Here is a 25799-nt window from a genome sequence, read left to right on the forward strand (position 1 = left end):
GAAATTCTATACTGTAACCGGAAAGCGCGATACTGTAACACGTTCCCTACGGTGTTGTCAGGGCCTAAAATAAAATTTCATTTCTACCCAAAAGATTTTTTCAGGTTTTTAGTGGATGAAAGTATATCGAGTACAAAAGGTACAATCTAATCTGATATTTTAGACAGCTAGTATAGTTAATAAATTGTTGCATATGTCAGTATTTGAATATTTTAATGCATGTACATATACTATTGCACTTAATAAATTTCATTATACATATATGCAGATTATTTATTATTATGCACATACAAAAAAGATTTCCTACCTATCTACCCAACCCTAATTTTAATAGGTCGGGAAGGGGAAACAAACATATTTCTAATTTTGGCCAAAGAAAAAGAGTATGAAGACAATCTTTCGTAAAAGGTTGTTTAAAAAAGCACCTTAATTGGAGACCATGACTGAGGAAATTATTGCCCTGGTTCTTGCAAAAACCACCATGAAAATTTATGTTATGACGTTTGCAACTTTATCAAATTAGTATCATAAGAAATTCTGCTAGGGTTTGAGGAAAATGGCGAAATTACTTTAAAAGAAAGCACCGAATTCATAAAGCAACGTTCCCAACAATGGTTCGATTTAAGGAATCATTTCAAACTAACTGGAAGTAAATTATTTAAGGTTTTACGTCCTGATACTCAAGTCTCAATCAGCACATTGATAAGCTCAAAAATCCGTCAAAAAGAGAATGAGCCAATATCTGCCGAACTCCAAGCTAGAATAGACCATGGTACTAAATCTGAAATAAATTCAGTGGCTACGCTTACCGGGAAAATTCTACCTGTTTATTTTCCAACATTGAAGTATATCGAGGAAGGGAGTCATGTGATAATGCACGACGATGTAAATGTATTGGTGTTGCCTGACGGAAGTATTGGCCAGATTGAGTTAATCGATGAATCATCTGAATCAGTTTGGAAATGATTATTGAAAGAAATACTTTACACGACACTATGCTTGGTAACCTCGGTCGAAGAATGATATTTTGAAAAAATATTTGCTTATCTACATAGATACCATTGCAATAATGGGGCTGGAAAAGCTATACGGGAATGACCAATACAGAAAAACAATAGAAAATTTGTGGAAAAATAAATTAAGAACCTATAGACCATATGGAGTTAATACCAAAGAATAACGCGGCAGACGGCAAACAACGCCACGGCGGGCGTCGTTCATTGACGTTACGTCACTTCCATTGTTTTGTTTGATATATTTGTATGTAAAATAAATGCTGCTGAAGAAGGCCGCAAGGCCGAAAGCTACGGCAAATTTAAATTAGCGTTTTTGATTATATATACGGCAAGTTAGAGATTTTACTTAATTTTGACTTTGCTCTTAGTTGGGACAATTTTGTGATCGAATTGGTCAGTTTGGCCTGTTAACCTAATTTATGATAACATGAGAAGGAATAAGTCCTGGTTTATTTTATTTGGAAGGGACATATATATATATATATATATATATATATATATATATATATATATATATATATATTATATATATATATATATATATATATATATATATATATATATATATATATATATATATATATATATATAAAATTATAATGTTTAAGAAATAACAAACTCTATGTAAATTCGGTAGCGCTTTCAATGCTTTCTTCGCATATCTTCAGCCGAAACTTTAATAAACAATAAACATATAAACAAATGACGTAACATCATGAAAAAAAGCGGGAACGTTAAAATGATAACGTATTTCCCGGCAAACACATAGAGGATATTGAATGAGTGTAGGTTTAATACTAAACTTATTGAACGAGTTGAATAAAATCATATTATGCGAGCCTCTGGCGAGCATAATATTGTTTTATTCAACGAGTTCAATAAATTTAGTATTGAATCTACACGAATATAATATTCTATTTATCACATATATCAAATAAGAACGGTAAACTTTTAACAAGAGTCACTTTTATTTGACGCGCCTATTGTGGTAACGCTAACATTAGCGCGCTTTAACGCTATGTTTATAGCGCAAATGACGTGACGTCAAAGTGTTATTACACTAGTGTAATATCGTCTAGTGTAATATCGTTTTTATTCAATGGCTTTATTACACTCCTGCGCCGGGGTCTATGTGATAAATTTTAAAATATGGTTATTTATACTGAAAAATAATAATATTACGGACATTAATCATAATCCGTACAATCTGTCAGTGAATTAATGCCATTTATTAAAGAGAGGTAATAAAATTCACAAGTTAATGATTTTATGGCCACAAATTGTATGGTAATTAACAATTTTTACTCAATAAATATTGGTAAATAAACGAACAATTGCAAGCGTTTCTTTCATAATTAAAAATGAAGAGATTGTAATAAATATGATGTACTTATATATATATACCTTGTTAACGATTATTACCAATGAGCATTTGGCTGTGGTTTTAATAACTTGAATAAAAGTTTTTCTTTTTCTTCTCTAAAATTGTCACTTTCGATTAATATCTTATATAGAGGGAAAATGCTAAATTTACCTCCTGAACAATTATGTAAATGTTTATTTACTTGTAACATTCTGAGTTCTTCAGTGTTTGTTTGTTGCCTATGTAAAGTCATACGTTTACATAATTCATTTTTTGTTTGGCCAATATAAAACTGTTTACAGTTGTCACAAATTATTGAATATATCACATTTTTTGAAACACTTTTGAAGATTTTTTGCTTGTCTTAAAAAACTCTTTTACTGTTTATAATGCGTTTCTTTTCTAAAACACTGTTCATCCTTTCACTTTTTCGTAACACATTCTCACAAGATCGAATTGCTTGGGAAATATTGGTATTTTTGGGATTAAATGTTGTTACACATGGGATAACGTTGTACTTGTTGTTAGCTGTTATGTTTTCTTCAGTTTTGATGGGACCTTTCAATTTGGCTTTAGATATTCCGTATGTAATAATTTCATCTGGGTAATTCTGATTTTTAAGTCTTGTAGTTAGTTCTGAGAGGCGCTTTTCTTGCAGTATCTAGTGGCCACGACTAAGCTATCTTGTGGCCACGACTTAGAAACTCGTGGCCACGACATAGTATCTCCTGGCCACGACTAAGCTATCTCGTGGCCACGACTTAGTAACTCGTGGCCACGACATAGTATCTCGTGGCAACGACTTAGCTATCTCGTGGCAACGACTTAGTAACTCGTGGCCACGACATATAGTATCTCGTGGCCACGAGATAAATAAAAACACACACATGTCACCTTTGTGCCACCGTATGTTTGTATTCAATGGAATTACTTTCCTTACCAGGTAGGCATCAGTAAAGGCACTTTTTTAAATTAAATATCTGGCCCCTCTTATGGACAGTGTATAAGATAAGTATAATTATACAAAAAATGGTTTACAAAACATTCGGAAAAAATCTACAATAGTACTCAGTGTAGCAATACCACGTGACCTGAACGTCATTTTCGGCATCATTTCCAAGACAAATATTGTTCGATTCGAAAAAGAAAATTGCCGTAAGTATTTCATTTCTGTACCGATTTCTTTGGGATATGCACCTTTCTTCGGAGAAAAATATAAGTTTGCCATAGAATAGTGTTTTTCCTTCAGTTTATAAGCCGTTTTATCAAACACTTTGTATAACCTTGAAAGTTGCTTGTATACGAGCGGACTTCAGTTGCAAGCTATTTCGTTTTCTTGTATTATCTGATCTACGCCATGATTTAAAAGTTGTGATTACATCAATCGGGAGTACGAAAGGCAAAATCCTACTTAAATATGTTTTTTTGCAATTATTTATGGCGTAAATCTGAACTTTTTCTTCAATTAAAAATTATGGCACCAGTTCCAAGCCAAATATTTGGACTACAGTTTAAAGCAGTTTTCAGAATTGGTAACAAATGCGAAGAAACATGAATTCCGTTCTCTTTCTATAATAACGACTATTCTTATAGAAAAGTCTGTTATTTGGGAAACAAATTATTCCTTGCCATTGTAATAACGCAGGAAGCGTCGTTACGTCATGTTCTTTTAACGATGGCGTCAAATGGTAAAACAATGAAAACAATAAATGGGGGATGGACTCTCTCACTAATGTTCTTAAACATACTGTTGCAAAAAATATATAGTTTGTTCCATTTGCTTGTTTTAATTTTGCGTATTTTTTTCTCCTAGGAATGCTCTAACAGAGTTATGTATGCCCGGTATTATATACTAAATATAAATATATCATTTTTTTAGTTTTTGTGGGAGATGAAGGTAATTGAATTAAAAGCATATACCAAATATTAAAACATGTTTAAAATGAAAAATACTGCAGTTTACATGGTTTTGAGAGGTAGGAGGGTTGTAGAGTGGGGGGGGGGGGGGGTGTTGGCCCGGGGGTAGTGACCAATCAACGCGCCGAACACCTATGGGCTCATATAGTGAAGGAAAAACACTATTCTATGGCAAGCTTAAATTTTTCTCCGAAGAATGGTGCATATCCCAAAGAAATCGGTGCAGAATTTCTGAAATAAAATACTTACGGCTATTTTCCTTTTCGAATCGAGCAATATTTGTCTTGGAAATGATGCCGAAAATGACGCTCAGGTCACGTGGTATTGCTACACTGGTACTTAATCTAAATATAACATGACCTGTGCGTATGATTAATTTGGTAAGGTATCTGTAATGAGCGCAGCTTCACAATTGCTGCAGTGCAGTAATATTAAAAAAAATTGTACTTGTAAAGAATAGTTTTTTTCCCTGATTATAAACGCAGCATATGCTCGCCCATATGGTTTTATACCGGTGGCGAAGCACACACACTCACGCGCGCGTGCGCGCGCACGAACGTGCGCGCGCGCAAGCACACTAAAGAATACACTTTAAATTTGGCCATTTATATCTTACATTTGTATCTTCTACAGGAAATTACTAATTATTTTGTAGTACACAGTGGGTTATGTATTTATTTATTGCTCATTTGCTGTACATGAAATCTGTAAATAGATATGACCTTCACATTGTGAAAGGCACGGCCATTTTTTCGCGCTATCATAAATAACGAACTGGAGAGTTCTGCAGGAAATGAAATGCAAACATATTCAACTCTTCATAAAGCTTTTATATCTTCAAATGACTCGCATGAACATGATGTTATTGAATTTCCTCATATCCTTTCGACGGACCTAGCGGAATGAAACGTATCGAAAAATCGATCTCTCAAAACACATAGGGCATCCATAAAGTAATTAAACGGTATGAAAAATGGCCTTCCTGAAAGCCATACCCATTGAGCGTAGAAAGGCCACCGTTTTTTGTTTTATGTCTAAATGATTTGCTCACTTTGACATGTACTTACATTCATTTCACTTTGAGTTTTGAAAAAAAGATCTTCAGAAACATTTGCTTAATGTCCATTTTATCCACGATATCGATCACGATAAAGGGTTAACAAATTGCTAAGATCACATAATGAAATCAATTATCAATAACAATTTTAATTAATTACAAAAAATACATTAGTTTAAGATACCAACTAAAATGTTTTCAAGTTTTCTGTATAAGTCAAATTCTGAAGCAATCAGTTGCACGTCAGAACAAAACTTAAATTTGTCCAGCTATATTTGTAAAAATTGATAATTTTTTATTTCAAAATATTACGTATTGAAACTCTGTGGATCTGTTACTCAATATCATTCATTACGGTTACTTACACAGTTATTAATGAAAATGCCACTATGGTTTCAACATACGTTTTCTACATTTTCATACATATACGTTTTCTACATTTTCATACACTATGGATTACGTTACATAACTTTACCGAAATATAAACAAATGGTTATATACTAGGTAAAATGTGCAGTAGCATCACATGGAAACAACGGTTAAGTACGTTGTGTCTGCCCACACAAAAACAATATTCCATTACAAAGCGAAACAGCGAAAACGTAGAAAGCTAAAATAAAACTAGGAAATGATATGCTATGGTTGTCTTACAATATGTTCACATGGAGGCAACACATTTTAATGTTTTTTTTACGTTTTGAAACGCACTGAATTTATTTTGTAACAAACAACTACAACAATAGATTGAGTTGTATCGAACGAAGAAAAAATACAAAATACATAGCATAAGTCACGCATCCTACATAATTTTATAATTTAAATAACAGCAGAGTGTTTGCATAAAGACCTGTTCAATATTGCCATTTACAAACTCTCCTTCTTGAATACTAATCACTTACATATATAGACACATTACGTTTTGAAACAAAGATAAAACAAAATGTCCTCAAGTCGTACGATTTAAGGTTGGTATCAATGAATGCTACATTGCAATTCGTTCTCCTATCAACAATAGGTACATTTCAATATTTGTGTGTTATATTTTTAAAGCAAGTTAGATTGATGTCACAACCACAACATGAAATATATATTTGACTGTTAAACCGAATCTTCACAAAACAGTGCATATCTTATCTTCAGTTGAAACTTCTTGTGAGTAATCTTTGGGTGAACAGTCTTGTAGAGTAGGTAGCTGTTGCTTAATGCCATGTCTATCCTAAACCAGGCGAAATACGTCCACCAGCATGTACTGCATCTTAGCAAAGAGTAACTACTTCTCAAATACTAATGTCTGTCAACACCTCCCATAAACTTGTTGAAATTTACGATTGTTTTCGGACATGGCAATTCCGACCTTTTCCATTTTCCCTCCTCGTTTTTCTGCCTACTTGTGACGGTGTCGAAAAGAATATTAGTGATTGGGTCGTAGTATGTATTTCGGTTAAAGACCGCCCTAGGGGACGTGAGGGATGTTGCATTTATTCATTATCCGTCATGTACAGACTCAATCAAACCGAGTATGGAATTTTCATGTAATTGTGTTGTGATTAATGCTTCCGAGGGATCACTTTGTTTTTTATGATCACTATGTTTTCAACGATCCCGATTAGAAGTTTCAATGGCATTTCATCAGATGTGGTAAACTCACTAGCACCGGCTTGGGCGGTACTCAATTCCCAACACTCAATAGTCCTGGCATCAATGATCCCGGAGGACCAAACTGAAGTGAGGTACGGGGCAACTTTTTACAGCTGCCACACAGCACTTGACACCTGCTGTTGTGAAGTATAAAAATCTGGAAACAAAGTGATCCCTCGGAAGCATTAATCACAACAAAATTACATGAAAATTGCAGACTCGGTTTGATTGAGTCTGTATATGAGGTAAAATGAATAAGTGCAACACCCCTCACGCCCCTAAAACCGGCTTGAGCGGTACTCAAATGATCCCGATTAGGAGTTTCAATGGCATTTCATCAGATGTGGTAAACTCATCTTCATATTTTGATCTTTTATTAGCTTGCTGTCTGCGTTCATTGAGTAAATTTTGTATTTTTTTATCTATAAGTTCCTGCAAGGTCATTTCATCTAACATGAAACAACTGTCCGTCTCATTTACAAGTAAGGAATTTTCAGGGAATTCCCCGTTTTAAAACGTTTTCCAAACGTCATCATGTGGAGAAACTTTCACGTTTTTCTTAATTCTGTGTCTTTAGCTAGATCTGTTTCTGTATCATGTTGACCACGGGAGTCTGAAGTTGCGGTTTTCGTCTCCATCTCTGTCTCTGTTGCTACATCTGCTTTTTTATTATGTTGGCCACGAGAGTGTGAAGTTGCTTGTTCGTCTCTGTTGCTACATCTGTTTCTTTATCATGTTAGAATCTGAATGACTCTTTCAAGATGGAAATAGAAAGAACAGCAAATTATACATGCATGTCGTTTTACTATTTTAATGATTTCATCAAAAAACAAATATTTTGTATATTTAATATTTTTAATTTTTAAAATGAATTAAATATTTACAAACATGCGTTGTAAAATTTTTATACAACTTTGTAATTACTTATAAATTGTGTCGCATAACTGAACTCTTTTCTGTTTTAAATGTCGTTTCAATCATTACTAAAAAGATAATGTAATATGGTTAGCAAATTGCTTGCTACCGGTCATGCTTTAAATGAATAAAGTGATATTATTAGGCACGGGTTTGCTGATATATTCCCGGAAGCAGAAATAAGAAACTATTTTTTACAGTTAAAAAATTAAAGGATCAATGAAATTTAAACGAGTACTATTTTAGTCACAGTAAAAATGATCCACAAAAGTATAATAATATTAAGCAAATGCTTACATGTTTAAATGTTCCAAAGAAAATACATTAATATTCTTTTCTCTAGCTCAAGCCTACCAAAGTTCATGATGAACAATGTCTTTCGTTGTTGTTGTTGTTTTGGTTTTATTTATACTGGGCGCCGGTTTCCCATATGTCCCAGACTATCGGCCTCTGTTACGATTGCTGGTCGTAGAGCCTGCAACGGAGGACGTACTTAATTCGCCTGCAACGTCCATTCATCTATGATATACATGTACAATTCTGGTAAAATCCAATTAACCATTGAAAAGTTTATAAGAATATATGGTCATCAGATGCCTACTAGGTCATCGTCACTTGCTGCATTTCTTGCTTGTATGCCCTTTGATAATGTACACTAGAACTTAATCTAAATAAAAAATGACTTGTGGGCAGGAATGATTTGGTATAAAGGGATCTGTAATGAGCGCATTCTTTTTGCAATCGCTGCATTGCAGCAACATTTGTACTTGTCATGGGAAGAGTCGGCTCGAAATCGTCTGCACTTGAGGCTCGAACCGGGTGTAGTACCAGTAGTCTGTGATTTTCGCCCATTTGTTGGTGAAATTTGCTGTTTACAAAACTGATGCCCATATAGACTAGTTGAAATTAAACTATAATAACTATCTTCTAATTGAGAGAGGTGGGATACCGGCCCAATGCATTGTCGACCTTTGTTTAAATTAATGCACAATATCTTCTATTCCAGATAAATCCTTAATATATACGTTCAAAATAGGTTATGGTTTTATAAGGTAGTAAAAGGCTATTTTTATCAGTCCCAAAATCAGTGCCTTTTAACATCCTCTTGACATTTAAATCCTTCTAACATCTGTTAACCAAATCATTGAAATGCGGCCCGAAAGTTATTTTTTATCCAAAAGTAAGCCTAGAAATCGAACCGTTTGGAGTTCCACCTAAAGATACCTTCAAATTGTGCTTATTTCGACTTCCAAACATAATACCCACAGTTTTGGTTTCAGAGTTTTTAATTTTGCCCACTCCCAGAGAAAGTCCACGCGGCATTCGTGCGAGCTTCGTGCTTCATACCTGTCTAAGGGGAGGGCACCCAAACGAACTTATTTGTTTCTATAAGGGAAATAACCAATATTATATTTTAAGAGTGTTTTCCCCTTTGCGTCGTTGGAACCGGCCGAACTACTTTCACGCGAAGTAGTACGCATTTATAGCAGCAATAGTAATTTGCCTCAAATGATATGATAGTTTGACAGAAAGTGTGTGATTGATAGTTTTCGGTAAAAATACTTAACAATCACGTCTTTTTTTATAAAAAAAACTCCATACACCGATGACAATAAACCATTACGAACATGAATATTTGTTAGAAGTTCAAAGGTCTCGTGTAGTCAACGAAGCGTTGTCGAAATGGTTGACAAAAAAACTTTGGAAACAATTTCAGAAAAATGAAAGTTTGCTGGATTTATACATTAAATTATAATGTGTACAGTGTCTTTTTTAGATTTAAAGTGAGTGCTATTAGTTTTCGTCGTGATGTCATTAATGGATTTATCGAATTCCAAGTGTGAGCAAGAAAGAAGAATGGCTAGTTGCAATATCGACTCAAACGAGCCAAATTACATGGAATGTCCGCTTGTAATATGGGTAAGATACATTTAACCGATTGAACAGGTGAATTTAATATTTAAATCTGTAGATTAAACTACAGAAGGTCTATCAATATTTCGACACCTTACGATGAATTTTCGTTATATTTCACACCACAGACATGAAGATTCGCCAACAAATGATATTGCTTACATATTGCATGTCATTTTCTAAAACAAAGATATTTATACAATGTATAAAATAACTTGAAGCATATTTAAAGCAGCATGAAAATAACAAAAAAACTACCATCGTTTTAGATCTAATACTTCAGAAACAAAATAAAGTCATTATGCAGTTGAAAGAAATCGAAACATTTTTGCTCAGAAAACAGACATTTTTGGTAAAGGGTCAACTCAGCCCAATACCAACTCAGCTCGGGTCAGAAACATGTCAAAAGAGGTAAATTTTTGTCAGAAATCAAAACAGTTTATTTTTTTAGGCTGCTGTTGGGAATATTTTTTGAAATTGGTTAGTTAATTTGCATTAGGAACATAATTATATCAATCGGCCCTTGTGATAGTTGGAAATGCCTTGGAATAATTGACTATATCTTATCATGGCCACTCGGGCTGTGGGGGTTTCAGTGTAAGAAATTAGGATTTGAATCGACTAGGCTGGTCGGACTACCAGATTGGAATATTCACTAGCCCAAAAGACATTTCACTAGCACAATTCATTTGTTCAAAACAGTTGTTTATATTGCCTCTGAAAATACATTAGCCTGGTCGGGCTTGTTGTGAAAAGTTGGTAGACCGAGGAGAAATTTAGTAGTCCGGGGCTATAGGACTACTGCTAATTTCGAACACTGGGGTTTAGGTTGGCCGTAAGTTTTTTTTTAACATAAAATAATAAAAAATACAAATGTCATGTAGTGCAGCTATGATTATGAACTGTTAGATGTAATTCATTGTTTGTCTTTTTATATGCCCTAAAGAATGACGGGCATATTATGTAATAACCCCTGGCGTCCGTCCATCTGTCCGTCCTTTAGCAATTTGGTTTCCGGAGCATTACTTAAGTTCCATTTGGCCCACAATATTCAAACTTCATAGGATGATGGTCCATATTAGGTAGAAGACTCTTATTGATTTTGGGGTCACAAGGTCAAAGGTCAAGGTCACAATTACCTTAAAACTGAAAACAGTCTGGAGCATAAGCAAAGTTCCATTTGGCCCACAATATTCAAACTTCATAGGATGATTGTCCATATTGGGTAGAAGACCCTTATTGATTTTGGGGTCACAAGGTCAAAGGTCAAGGTCACTTTTACCTTAAAACTGTAAACAGTTTTCAGGGCATAACTTAATTTCCATTTGCCCACAATATTCAAACTTCATAGGATTATTGTCCATATTGGGTAGAAGACCCCTAGTGATTTTGGGTCACAAGGTCAAAGGTCAAGGTCACTACACGTATTACCTTTGAACTGAAAACAGTTTCCGCTCAATGACTGAAGTATTAGTCAACCTACAGCTGTAAAATTTTATAGGATGAACAGCCAAGTCCAAGACATGACCCCTATTGATTTTAGGGTCATAAGGTCAAAGGTCAGGGTCACAATGATCTTTACACTGAAAATTGTGGTTTCTGGAGCATTTCTTATGTTCCATTTGGCCCAAAGAGTTCAAACTTCATGGGATGACTGTCAATGTTGAGTAGAAGACCCCTATTCATTTTGGGTCACAAGGTCAAAGGTCAAGGCCACTATTACCTTAAATCTGAAAACAGGTTTTGCTCAGCAACTTGTGCTTTCTGGAGCATAACACAAGTTCCATTTGGCTTAGTGTTCAAACTTCATAGGATGATTGGGGTGGGATGATTGCCTATATTGAATAAAAGATCCATACATGTATCTATAATGGGGGTCACAAGGTCAAAGGTCAATATCAAATGACCTTAATATTGTTAACAGTTTTACAACAGTCAAACTTCATAGGATGATCACTTATAATATTGAGTACATTAATTATATGCCCTAAAAAATTTGCTTATATTATGTTTTACCCCTGGCGTCTTTCCTTCCATCCGTCGTAGCATTTTTACTTACAAGATAACAACTTGATGGTGGTGCTTTGGAAACAGCAACTGTATATATATTAAGGTTCTTCAGCTATAAAGGGCTTTTAAGGAGGATTTCTTTTTGAAGGAGGTAATACTTAATTTAATTCCAATGTCTTACAAATACTTCATCCCTTACTAAAAAAAACACTTTCGGGCATATAATGCTCCGCCTAGCGGTGCTCTTGTTTAATTTCTTAATCCAAAAATGTATTCTTGAGATACACATGTATGTATTAATCAGCCTGTTGCAAGACAGTTTGGTGAATTGGTAAAATATTTTTTGATTTCCTCTCTTTCTATAAATTTATGACATGATGTTTGACAAATTTATACAAGGTTCATTATAACATTATGAAATGCTTTATTTTTCTTTTATATTTAAGGTGGACACTTTTAGACCATCTGGCTCGCCAAAACTAAAGTACAGTGATCTATACAATGGTGCATTCCTGGCTGATGTTATGCTAGAAATGTGAGTATATACCCAACATGGACATCCCCGATGATAGCTTAGTCACTCTGCTATGGGTAATGTCTGTTGTCAGTAGTCAGTCATCATCATTGATTTATGTACTTTTAGACTTTAAATATACAGAACAAATCTTAAACAGACATTTCCATGTGCAGGATAAAAGTGGATATGTCATTACATCTTTCTTACATTATTCATTGATTAGGAAAGATTCCAAATAATTGATTGCTTTTAAATTCAATACAACATTACAACTCTATTACAAGATGACAAAGAAACCCTAAAGAGATTTAAATGATAGCAGCTTGAACAATAATTAAATTTAGTCTATCTTATTGCTTTCATTTTGAGGGTAAATTATTGGACTAGGAACCAGTACTGGTACATTACATTCAAAGACAAAGTTCTAATGCATAGTTTGTACACTTGCCTTTTCCAAACAAATACCTCTTTTTTTTGTGGCCATATTAAGGGTTATTTTCAGGGTTACTTTCCCTTTAGATTTAACATTATGTACTTTGTATTAACAGGGCCAAAAAACCCTTCTTTGTAGAGGCCGAATATAGGCTGCTTCCCCAACCAAACTACTCTCTTTTTTTCCCCAGTTTGGTCCTCAAAATTCCCCAGTCTTTTGAAATTTCCTATAGAATTTAGAACAAAATTAAATGTTGGTGTTGAATTAAGGTCTTTTACTGCCTTATTAGTATTTCCGAGTGCTTTTTTGCTTTTCTATTTTGAAGAACTTGTTATAAGTTTGTGTTTTTTCCCAAAGTATGCCAAAATCACACATTATTTTCCCCAAGACAAAGGCTCAGAGCGCCTTTCCAAAAAATAGTGTTTTGGCCCTGGTATATGTTGAATTTTTCATGTTTATTAATGCTATATAGACTAGTGGAGCTGTTATTTGGCTAATTGCCTGATTTACTATCTTAAGTACCCTAAAACTGACAATTGTACTGCTATATTGAAGTTTCAATTGAATTACAACATAGCCACAAAGGATGTCCAGACTAACTGACAATAAAATTGATGGAATTTACTCACTTTTAGGTTATTAAAGTCAATAGATATGCGTGCATTGTGAGGGGATTTTCCCACAATGCACACAATCTAGCTTTTAAATATAAAATTGGCTGCTTCAGTACTGCAAAAAATATCTTACTGTAAATTTTTAGGTTAATCATAATGTAATGACTTTTATGCTCGGCATTTAGAATAATGTCAAATTGAAATTGTGTATCATACTGAAAAACATTGAAACACCTTCATACTTAGTTCCTTAATTGTAAAAAGTGAAGTTGAAGTACATTATATTATTTATTTATCTTTCAATTTTTGCATAGACTAAAGTCACTTAAGTCAAAAGTATAATTATGGAGTATTGTCATCCGATTTCTGATTATTATAAGTTTTTGAGGGATAATCTGTTAAAAAGTATGACCCTGGCCTAATTATCACCCAAATTTTAATTATATGATAAAGTTCATATTAAACTGTAGCATCCATATTTCCAGAATTGTTTCCCATTTAAACTTCTTATTAAAGTTTATTTCTAAATCATTTTAATGGATTTGCTTCAACACTTCAATTTGGTTACTCTTATTATCACCCCATCATATAATTATGATAACAGATAAGGTTAATAACTTTTGCATCCATCTCCCTACAGTGACTTTTTTCCCTGTATTTTACAGCCGAATAAAGTAGAAATAGGTAGATTTTCCCCTTTTTTCCCCTAAAAATGCTACTATTTTCCCCTAAAACGTCACTAGAACCAAGACGTAACAGCAGCTGACTGAGATCAGCTAGAAGACAGAAAGCTGACGCTATATATAGCCACTACTATGTACCATGCATGTTGAATTGAATTTTATAAAATGTGTGGTCAGTTGTTGGAATTTTCTTTTCCCCTTTTCTGATTTATCGCACTATATTTTCTGCTTCAGAAAGCCACAGGTTGTTTTGAAAATATAAAAAAAAATCACTGCCCTAAGAATTTTGCTTGTTTTTTGTTTTACCATTACTTCTTTTTGTGATTAACATTAAAACTTCAAAATTACTTGTCATCACCCACATCATGTATAATGATAAGGTTTATAACTCTTGCACCTATATTTCAAGAATTATCTCAACTTCTAAACAAGGAATTTTACTTTGAAAGAGTATTTTCATTTTTTTTAACTCTAATATCTTATTTGTCACTCAAAGACTAGTCATTTTCATAAATTGTTTTGTTATCACAAACTTAACTGTGAGACACATGAGAAAATAGCTGTAATGTTTATTGTTTATAAGTGTGAAATATAACTTCAATGCAAGCCATGTTAAATTTGATTTTGAAATATCAGATCATAAAAGTAAGTTTAGCAGATGGACCTCAGTATTGACTCTCAGTGATTTTCCTATGTATATAACAGACTCCGAAAAAGGGCCTCTTCCCAATTGAAAAATTCTTTAAAATCATGCAGTTTTCCCAAAAATCTGAACTTAAACCTGCTTTTTTTTCCAATTAGAATTTAGCGATATTTTTCAAAAAGAGCTTAGGTTTCCAATTAAGCGAGAATATGATTTCACTGATACTTGCTAGAAAAGAGTCAATTGGTCTTATTGTTCAAAATTTAGCTAAATTTGATTTAGAAAGAGAGCCTTGGTATGCATTGGTGCTTTATTTAATTGTGATACTTGTGCTGACCTTGAGAGCCTTCTTGTTCATTCTTGTGTAACAAAAATGTCTGGCTGTCATGAATTATATTGTGTATACATTGTATGTAGATTTATTTATTTTTATTAAATACAATAACAACACATGCCCACTTAATCCCTTAAAGTATTTTGTTTAAAAAAAAATCTGAGAACTACAGAATCCTATCATAAGCTGTTTATTATCGTCAAATCCTTTGGTCTTTGACACAGAATAGCCAGTTTTCTACATACAATGGCCAGCAACTAAAAGTTTACAAGTGCTTGTACTATTCACATAATGTTTGGTGTTATCTAAAATAATGGGAAATAGTTTTAGTAAGACATTTAAAGCTTTGCAAACATTATTGAAGTTTTTGTTATATTTACTTCAGAAATAATGTAAAGGTCATAAAGTGATAAACTGCAATGTACAGTTATTTATATTTATATATATTTATCTGTATGCTGTCAAATTAAATGTGGTTCAAATATTGAGTTCAGATAAGATCTAAATAAGATCAAAGACGTGAGGTATGATAAAGTTAAAGACGTGAGGTATGATAAAGATTATTTGGCAATTGTTATAGCATGCATCATCTCAGAATACATTTAGGATGTGGCTGTTCCTGTCAATATGTATAACTAAATTGATCATTAGATAGGTTTGATGATGCATTAGTTGTAAGTCTTCAAACTGCAACAGTAAAGGCCCAACTCTGGTCTGGGATTATAACTCAGATAGGTAATCTTGGCTAAATGCCCCTGCACTGTCAGATGGGCATACTCCCCAGTTTTTGTCCTCATTTCTCCACTATTTCTCTGTGTGATGAATCATAAATGTCCTACTAGCCTACACAGTATACAGTAGTATAGAAAAACCAGATGAAACAAGCTTTTTAATGCCTCTTGGCATATAGTAATTGAACTGTATGTCCATCTGTCTGTCTGTACTAGGTTTACCTAAACAGGTAATTCAGATATATCTTAGGTTCTACCTGTACCAATTTCTTCATAATTTACACACTGATCAATACAAAGTACATAATAAGAACGGCTTTAATTTTTTCCCCCAAGTTATTTCCCTTTTTAGCACCTTTGAAAATGGATATGGTTAACCTAAAGCTGAAAGTTGTATATATCTTTTTTTTTCAACTTCCAATCTTTCATGCAATAGCATTGACATGCCAGCTTACTTTTTTTTTACAATAACAAAAGGTCATGAGTCTGTCAGATACATGTATATCACTGTGTGAACAAAAAATAACAATATTTTTAGCGATCTTTCCCTCCATAACTAAGTGCATAACTAAGTGCATTGGTAAACCTTTTGGGAAAGTTTGTTACTGATAACGATCTAGGCCAGGGGATTTGTTTTAAAATATATAATTATCATCCTTGTGGTAGGCCTGTGTGCAAGTGTATTGAGTCAATGTGCTGTTCAGGGCTGGCAAACTTTAAATATACATCATTATATGTCCATTTCATCTGTTAGTATTTCTTACCTGTTTGTTTGATATTTATAAAGTAAATTCAGTAAAAAGTTCACTCAGACTCCAAGAACAATCTAGGCATTTCAAACAATTCAATCAATGACTCTGGTGTCAGATACAAGTAATAATATTGAATGCACCATTTTGTATCATGAATCTAAATATCAAATTATTTGGTAAATATGCACCAAATACCCTTAGCAAAAAGAGCTATGCTTTCAAGATGTCTTTAATTATTAACTGGTGTCTTTCTTTAATATTCAGTAGGTTGGTTGGAACTGTAACTTTGGAAGGGCGTAGTGATTAAGGTTGTTGATTTCAAAGCACTTGCCCCTCACCACTGTTGGTTCTTATTTCACCAGGGACTTTGGATTTCTTCATGCAATAAAGCTGTCCAGCCAGCTAATAGAACGTTTGTGGTTCAACTTGGGTGCCTTTCCATGCCAGTGTAGCTGAAAACTCATCATATGACCTTTACAGTGTTGTGTGGCATAAATTCAAACAAACAAAAAGTTAGGGTTCTGAACTCCAGATCACTGGTGCAGAAATTAGATTGTTACGCTTTTGCTCTTACAGCATTTATTGACTAATGTCACTGTGCATTTAATACATTCACAAATGTGCAGGTCAAAGGACTGCATTATATATAGATTTATATTCTTGTTTCAGTACTTCTTTTAAATTCATAGAATATTGTATGTTGATGTAACAACATTTTAATATAGTGAGAAGGAACATGTATGTAATTCACTCTAAAAGCAGTTTGGTTTTAATTTATGAACAGGAAGAAAAAAATTACAATTCCTTCTATTTGGCTACATGATGGATCTGCATGATAGTAAATTAATATCCTATTTTGACTTAAAATTAGGGCTGTCATTGAATCGATATATCGAGAGACAAATATCAACGATACATCGATATATCGACTTTGGCAGTAGAATCAATGAAAAACATTTATATATGTGTTATAAATTGGGATCGTGTTGTTATGCATGCTTGTATAACACAATACTACAAGTTTTTCTTTCTGTTATTCTTCTCACTGACATTTGAAATTTTAAAGTCTAAAGTTTAAAGTTTTAAGAGTTTAAAGTTCAAGTTAGCCAAGAAAACTAGAAAAAAGTAACTTCTCTTAAAAGCTAAAATAGAGAGGTATATTAATTAACAAAAATACATTTTTTTTAGCTTGTATTGATATGTGAAAGTGTGTATCGATATTGTATCGGATGATGAATATTAATGATACATTGATATCGCGATAATCAATGACAGCCCTACTTAAAATTGAGAAAATCATACAAATATACATGTATACTGTATATTCCTTGTTTTGGGAAGCATTTGTGTTTAAAGAACATGTCTTGTTATTATTCCATTGACCTAGTTATGATTCATGAATTTTATGTTTATTTAAGTACATGTATATGTTTACATAAAAAAATTCTTTGACATGGATTATATTGATTTTGGGGTTTGGCTAATCAATATTTTTCGGCATTATTTAAGGTTGAGGATATGCATTGAAATATTTGTATGGCTTAATGGGCGAGTGTGTCATTGACTGTTCTAAAATTGTGCATGTGAAATATATGCTAATTTAAGTAGAGAAGGTACTTGCCTATACGAGGGCTGTCCTAGTATGTCATGGACAACAGCGTTAAAATACAAAATACTCAAAAATAATTTAATACACCATTGCTTAGACTGTACATGCAAAATCCAGCAAGTTATCATATAATTAGATTACATAGAACAAATTATAAGACTACCCACTAAAGCATCGTCCTCCAACTTCATAATTACATGTATGTTATCTGACGTCAAATTACAATGCTGCTGCTTTTCAAAGTATCACCTCTGTGTAAGGTACACTTTTTATGCTCCCCGAAGGCTTCTTCGTCTTCTACATTTCTACTTTTAGTACTGTTCTACACCTAGGGCCATGTTTAAAAATTTTAAAACTGTGGAAAAGTACCCATTACAATCATTAGTTATGCTGCGCCAACGTTGAATACAGCCATTTTTATTGCGCTTATGTGAGCTTTCAGTAAAAAAGCACTGAGAACAAATATATCTTGCAATTTCCTTAAAATTATCCTTAAATTATAATTATCATAATGATACATGTACTTGTAGGTAGATTTTTTGACATCATCAGCCACTTACTATGTTTTAAATTTAATGTGTTAGGTTTGTAAAATGACCATTGATGGCTTGGGAAGTATATGCACACCTCAGACCTGTATTAATGCTTTAATATTTAATATATGTATACTTTCTTGAAATAATGTTTTTATTTTACTTCAAATTGATGAAGATACACTTGTGCAAAATAATTTTGCCTGGGGGCATTATATTTTTATTTTATAGCATTTGTGGGACAGCCCTTGTAAATATAAATCTGTGTGTTATTAAGAAAATTAATATACATTAAGATTGTTAACAACTGTACTTTTACATTTTAATAAAAAGGTCACATGCCTGATCAGATTATCAACATGTGCGTGGATTAAAAATTAAAGATTAATATCTTTTATAAAGAAACTGTTGATTTTAATCATTCAGTTTTTTTGTTTTTTTTTTGTTAAGTACAGTAGAAATATTGAGATTTTACGTAAGACCTGATTTGAAAGGGTGATCTTTCTTGTAATAATTGTTTGGTCTGCTTGATTAACTCAAAATTGATCATACCACTTGTTTTCAAATGTAAATAACAAATTTATTTTATTGATTAAATTGTTTTCACTGCATATAGAACTTACTGAGGCATTCAAGTACAGATACAATTATCTTTGAACAGCTGTTCAACTGTTGATTCTAAAGGTTTGGAAAACATAAAAAAACTTGTTTCAAAAATGAAATTTTAAAGGCACATTAAACCAATTTTTCCTGTTTAAGAAAGGGCAAAAATGTGTTGTTTAATAGATATAAAAATTATACTTATCATCAGAAGAAAGTACCAGAGAATGTGGAAACATTTGTCATAAAAGGAGAAGATTATAATTTGTAATTTGTGATTTTTGGACTTCCATACAAAGTACTAAAACTCTGTAACTGTACCTAAAAAAGAAGCAAAACATGCTTCGGGCACATGGCCAATAAGTAATTTAAAAAACCTATAATGGATTTAGAAATTTCTGGGGCTCAATGCTGAGGCTCAATGGGCCTTTAATGGCTATTTGCATATCATAATATTGTAAAATATAAATTCTTTGGCTTGCTGAATCTTGCCTTTTATTAATTTCACATGTTTCTTACAGTGGGTTAAATTAATTTACTAAAATAATTACATCAAACTATTTATAAATGGGTATAAACACATTAAATATTGATATGATCAATAATTGGCTGCCATTTTAAAATGGCGGACACCATTAATTGTTAAAACTTTTGTATAAATCATAAAACATATATTTACAACTCAAAACATTGAGAAGATATCTGAAGAAATCTTATAAAACTTATATATTCAAGGGGAGATAATCAACTTGTTCTATTGGATTCATGGTAAATGTTTCAGCTAAACAACAAGTGCCAATCGTTAGCACATACGGTCATACCCTGAGCTTCAATACTATATAGGTGTACAAAAATACCCAGGGGGGATGGGGTAAGGGGGGCTGGGGGTTTATGGTAGCCTAGCGTCTAGTCCTGTTGACATAGGCAACAAAAAATAACCTGCTGTTGAAAATCCAGATTTTTTGGCTTCAGTTATAGTAAAATCCATTAAAAGCTTGACTATTTAAAGAATAGGGAGAGCTATTGTTCTCACAACAGTGGCATTGGCAGTCATCAAAATACCATATGGAAAGGTATTTAAGTCTGTTCTATCTTTTTTGTGTCGCCTTGAAAAGGTGACATATAGGGGTTACTTTTGTCGGCGGCGTCGGCGGCGTCTGTGTCGGCGTCGTTGTCGGCGTCGGCGTCCCCTAAAGCTTGTCCGGAGCATAACTCAGTCACTATAAGTCTGATTGACTTCAAACTTGGTATGCATGCTTCTTTCAATAACCCAAAGTGCAGTGCACAAGGACCGGTACTCTGCAGTTCTTATTTTTTGAGTTAGGGCAGCATAACTCAGTCACTATAAGTCTGATTGACTTCAAACTTGGTATGCATGCTTCTTTCAATAACCCGAAGTGCAGTGCACAAGGACCGGTACTCTGCAGTTCTTATTTTTTGAGTTATTGCCCTTTGTTAATTTTCACACTTTAATTTTGTCCGGGCCATTTCTCTTCAACTAAAAAAGCTATGGACGTGAAACTTCATAGGATGATAGATCTCATTAAGAAGAAGTGCAGTGCATAAGAACCGGTACTCTGCACTTCCTAATTTTTTGAGTTATTGCCCTTTGTTAATTTTTCATACTTTATTTTTGTCCAGGCCATTTTCTCCTAATGTATAAAAGCCATGGACTTGAAACTTCATAGGATGATAGGTCTCATTAAGAAAAAAGTGCAGTGAACAAGAACAGGTACTCTGCATTTCTTATTTTTTGAGTTATTGCCCTTTGTTTATTTTCATACTTTAATTTTGTCCGGGCCATTTCTCCTTAAGTATAACAACTATGGACTTGAAACTTCATTAGGATGATTAGATCTCATTAAGAAGAAGTGCTGTGCACAAGAACCGGTACTCTGCATTTCTTATTTTTTGAGTTTATGGTCCTTTGTTAATTTTCATACTTAATTTTGTCCAGGCCATTTCTCCGAAAGTATAAAAAGTTATGGACTTGAAACTTCATAGGATGATAGATCTCATTAAGAAAAAGTGCAGTGCATAAGAATTGATACTCTGCATTTCTTATTTTTTGAGTTATTGCCCTTTGTTGATTTTCTTACTTTATTTTTGTCCTGGTCATTTCTCCTCAAGTATGAAAGCTATGGACTTGAAACATCATAGAATGATAGATCTTATTGATAAGAAGTGCAGTGCACAGAAACTGCTGCTCTGCACTTATTATTTTTTTAGTTATTGCCCTTTGTTATTTTTCATACTTCATTTTTGTCCGGGCCATTTCTCCTAAACTACATTGTTCACAAGGCGACACATCCGACTCGCGGAGTTCTAGTTTGATAGGGACTGCCACTTGACTTTTTATTGAGCGTGTTATTAGTGCTGGATGAGCAATTATAATAAACCATAGGCTCTATCAGAAGTGTTGAAAGCTGTCAAGTAGCATCTTAAAGTCTGCTACTACAAACATGTTAAATTGAAGATGAAGCAAGATTTGTCTTCTTATTAAAGAAAAAAAGAATGATGACCTGGTTCCAATACCCTCACCATGAAAAATGTTTTGTCCATATTTCATTGTAGACATGCCATTAATCAGTTTTTAAGAAATATTTCAAAATATATTACCTGAATGTGGACAGTGTAGACTATGATCAGACAGCATGGTTCTGGTCAGTTTGTTTGACTGATAGAAAATAGTGTTGAGTATAAAATAATCTGTTGTAAAGGTATCAAAATATCAAAGTGGTATTTTGACTTCCATACAAAATACTAAATCACCAAATTGAACTAATTGCCAGTGAACAAAATAAGCAAAAGATTGTTCAGCTTGAGTTATTTTTGGAAACTGTAACAAGAGGTCAAAACTGGGGCTTTAATTGAAACCATGAAACAAATTTTTGCCAGGCATTTGGTGTAAACAGGTCGATTCTTTTCTATTGTAATCATAATCTGAGGTTCAATATTTTGCTCTTAATTATTTTAAAGTTTTTTATCTCTACACCATTTTCTGCTTGAACAAGTTCAAGATGCTACTGCAAAATCATTTATTAATCTTTTCAGAAGTCAAAATAGTAAGGTAGCAGGAACTAAATGAATTTTAAAAGCACATTTTTTTTTTCTTCAGAAGGGGCAGTATAATATTTGGTAATGGATGTGAGATGCTAAAATATCAGTATTTTGGTAGAAAATAGTGTTGAGTATAAAATAATCTGTTGTAAAGGTATCAAAATATCAAAGTGGTATTTTGACTTCCATACAAAATACTAAATCACCAAATTGAACTAATTGCCAGTGAACAAAATAAGCAAAAGATTGTTCAGCTTGAGTTATTTTTGGAAACTGTAACAAGAGGTCAAAACTGGGGCTTTAATTGAAACCATGAAACAAATTTTTGCCAGGCATTTGGTGTAAACAGGTCGATTCTTTTCTATTGTAATCATAATCTGAGGTTCAATATTTTGCTCTTAATTATTTTAAAGTTTTTTATTTATTTGACAAAGAGCTTAGAAATTAGTCTCCAAAGTTATGTAAATCTTTTTTACCTCATACATGTATGAGGACTCACTTTCATCTATAATGGTCACTTGGGTCTTAGACTCTCTTGCCACAAGTAGGCTTGCAGTTATTTGTATGTCATACATTTTAAATATTGCTTTTTATATTTCAGTGACCCACGACCTCAATACAAAAATGTGGTGCAAACTGTTCGGGATACAACCATGCGTATGCAGAACTGGGACATCTTGCTCAAGAATATCAAGGCTTATTATACAGTAAGAGTGAATAAATAAATCATTCACATGTATCATGTGCCCATTGAAACATTTACTGTAGCATAGTGTTTCTGTATAACAAAATTTTAGCTTTAGGTTCTATATATACAAGATATTAAACGTAAGACAGTTTGGGGTGAGTGTTGTATTTTATGCTGTATTAATTTTTAGCTCGACTATTCAATAAGAATAAGTAGAGCTATTATGTAGTCACCCGAGCGTCGGCATAACTACTTATGTTTAAATTTTTGTAATACCTCAATTATTTTTAAAGTCCATTAACATATGGCTTTGAAACTTTGCACACTTGTTCACCATCATGACCCCAACCTGTAGACAGGAGGAGGTAACTGTATCAAGCATTTTGACAGAATTATGTCCCTTATTTTGACTTAGAATTTATATTTAAGTTTGCATACCTCCTCAGATATTTTCATATTCTTTGAAACATGTTGAAATTTTATACTCTTATATGAGAGCATAATAGGACTCTCTTCTAGGCCTTTAACTGTAATATAGATTTAAAGAAAAATTTTGCCCTTTTGTTAAATTATGAAGGCTTTTTGTGTCGCCTTGAAAAGGTGACATATAGGGGTTACTTTTGTCGGCGGCGTCTGTGTTGGCGTCGTTGTCGGCGTCCTCTAAGGCTTGTCCGGAACATAACTCAGTCACTATAAGTCTGATTGACTTCAAACTTGGTATGCATGCTTCTTTCAATAACCCGAAGGGCAGTGCACAAGGACCGGTACTCTGCAGTTATTGCCCTTTGTTAATTTTCATACTTTATTTTTGTCCGGGCCATTTCTCTTCAACTAAAAAAGCTATGGACTTGAAACTTCATAGGATGATAGATCTCATTAAGAAGAAGTGCAGTGCACAAGAACCGGTACTCTGCACTCCCTAATTTTTGAGTTATTGCCCTTTGTTAATTTTCATACTTTATTTTTGTCCGGGCCATTTCTCCTAATGTATAAAAGCCATGGACTTGAAACTTCATAGGATGATAGGTCTCATTAAGAAGAAGTGCAGTGCACAAGAACAGGTACTCTGCATTTCTTATTTTTTGAGTTATTGCCCTTTGTTTATTTTCATACTTTAATTTTGTCCGGGCCATTTCTCCTTAAGTATAAAAGCTATGGACTTGAAACTTCATAGGATGATAGATCTCATTAAGAAGAAGTGCAGTGCACAAGAATCTGTACTCTGCATTTCTTAATTTTTGAGTTATGGCCCTTTGTTGATTTTCTTACTTTATTTTTGTCCTGGTCATTTCATCTCAAGTATGAAAGCTATGGACTTGAAACATCATAGAATGATAGATCTTATTGATAATAAGTGCAGTGCACAGAAACTGCTGCTCTGCACTTATTATTTTTTTAGTTATTGCCCTTTGTTATTTTTCATTTTTCATTTTTAGTTCGACTATTCAAAGAATATGAGAGCTATTGTAGTCGCGTCGGCGTTGGCGTCAGCGTCTGCGTTGGTTAAAGTTTTTTGTAAAGTCAAATATCTCAATTATTACTTGAGATATTCAATTGAAACTTACAATACTTATTTATAGTAACAAGGTACATCAGATTGACAAGTTGGATAACTCTGCCTACAATATTGACAGAATAATGCCCCTTTTTAACTTAGAAATTTTGGTTAAAGTTTTTTGTAAAGTCAAATATCTCAATTATTGCTTGAGATATTCAATTGAAACTTACAATACTTATTTATAGTAACAATGTACATCAGATTGACAAGTTGGATAACTCTGCCTACCATATTGACAGAATTATGCCCCTTTGGAACTTAGAAATTTTGGTTAAAGTTTTTTGTAAAGTCAAATATCTCAATTATTGCTTGAGATAATCAATTGAAATTTAAAATACTTATTTATAGTAACAATGTACATCAGTTTGCAAAATTGCATAACTCTGTCTGCAATATTTGCAGAATTATTTACCCCTTCGAAACTTAGAAATTTTGGTTAAAGGTTAACGGTCTTCAAAGATATTTACTTGAAACTTTACACATGCACTTAGGGTCATAATTGGAGGGTCATAATTGTATGTCACTGACCAAGTTCCATAACTATATCTTGCATTAAGGCTGATTCATATCCCCTTTTCTACTTAGTCTCTTGGTTAATGTTTACATGTACATGCAAGTTTTACATATCTCAATAACTATTAAAGATATTTATTTAAAACTTCACATATGCATTTAGGGTCATAATTGTAGGTCACTGACAAAGATCCATAATTCTATCTTGCATTTAGGCTGATTTTTCTCCCCTTTTTCAACTTAGAAATTCATGGTAAAGTTTTGCTTGTAAGCTGTTATCACTACTGAAGGGTTTGTGCCTTTTTTTGGACAATTTTATGCATTCATAATAATAAAGCAGTGATTTACTTGATAAAACATCTTAATAACAAGCCTTTGTACCTTTTCTGTCAAATTTATGTATTCATAGGTAATTAGTATTATTATACTCAATAAAAAACCCTTGTGACATTACCTTCTGAATAGTCAAGCCAATTCTGTATAATTAGACTCTCTCTAAGGCCTATAACATGAATTTATAAAAAAAAATTAGCCCTTTTGTGAACTTAAAAAATTTAACAATATCAAGGCTCTTTTACTATCAAGCACTTAGAATAGTCGAGCATGCTGTCCTACAGACAGCTCTTGTTGTCCTGGCCATTTCTCCTAAACTACATTGTTCACAAGGCGACACATCCGACTCGCGGAGTTCTAGTTTTACT

At 33.2% G+C, this 25799-nt stretch overlaps 1 protein-coding gene across 7 annotated transcripts in view; it reads left to right on the plus strand.

Annotated features, from left to right (window-relative positions):
* The first annotated feature begins 9358 nt into the window (after positions 1 to 9358).
* The window catches only part of LOC132734953 (girdin-like), an 87414-nt gene continuing 70973 nt past the window's right edge, over positions 9359 to 25799 (plus strand). For all 7 annotated transcript variants that reach the window (XM_060721845.1, XM_060721846.1, XM_060721847.1 and 4 more), the window contains exons 1-3: positions 9359 to 9826; positions 12277 to 12365; positions 22941 to 23046. In XM_060721845.1, coding sequence (XP_060577828.1) covers positions 9716 to 9826; positions 12277 to 12365; positions 22941 to 23046 — 306 coding nt within the window. In that variant the 5' untranslated portion in view covers positions 9359 to 9715. The remainder of the gene's footprint in view (positions 9827 to 12276; positions 12366 to 22940; positions 23047 to 25799) is intronic.

Source organism: Ruditapes philippinarum, unplaced genomic scaffold (assembly GCF_026571515.1).
Source record: "Ruditapes philippinarum isolate M1 unplaced genomic scaffold, ASM2657151v2 ctg150_1_1_1_1, whole genome shotgun sequence".
Taxonomy (NCBI): Eukaryota; Metazoa; Mollusca; class Bivalvia; order Venerida; family Veneridae; genus Ruditapes; species Ruditapes philippinarum.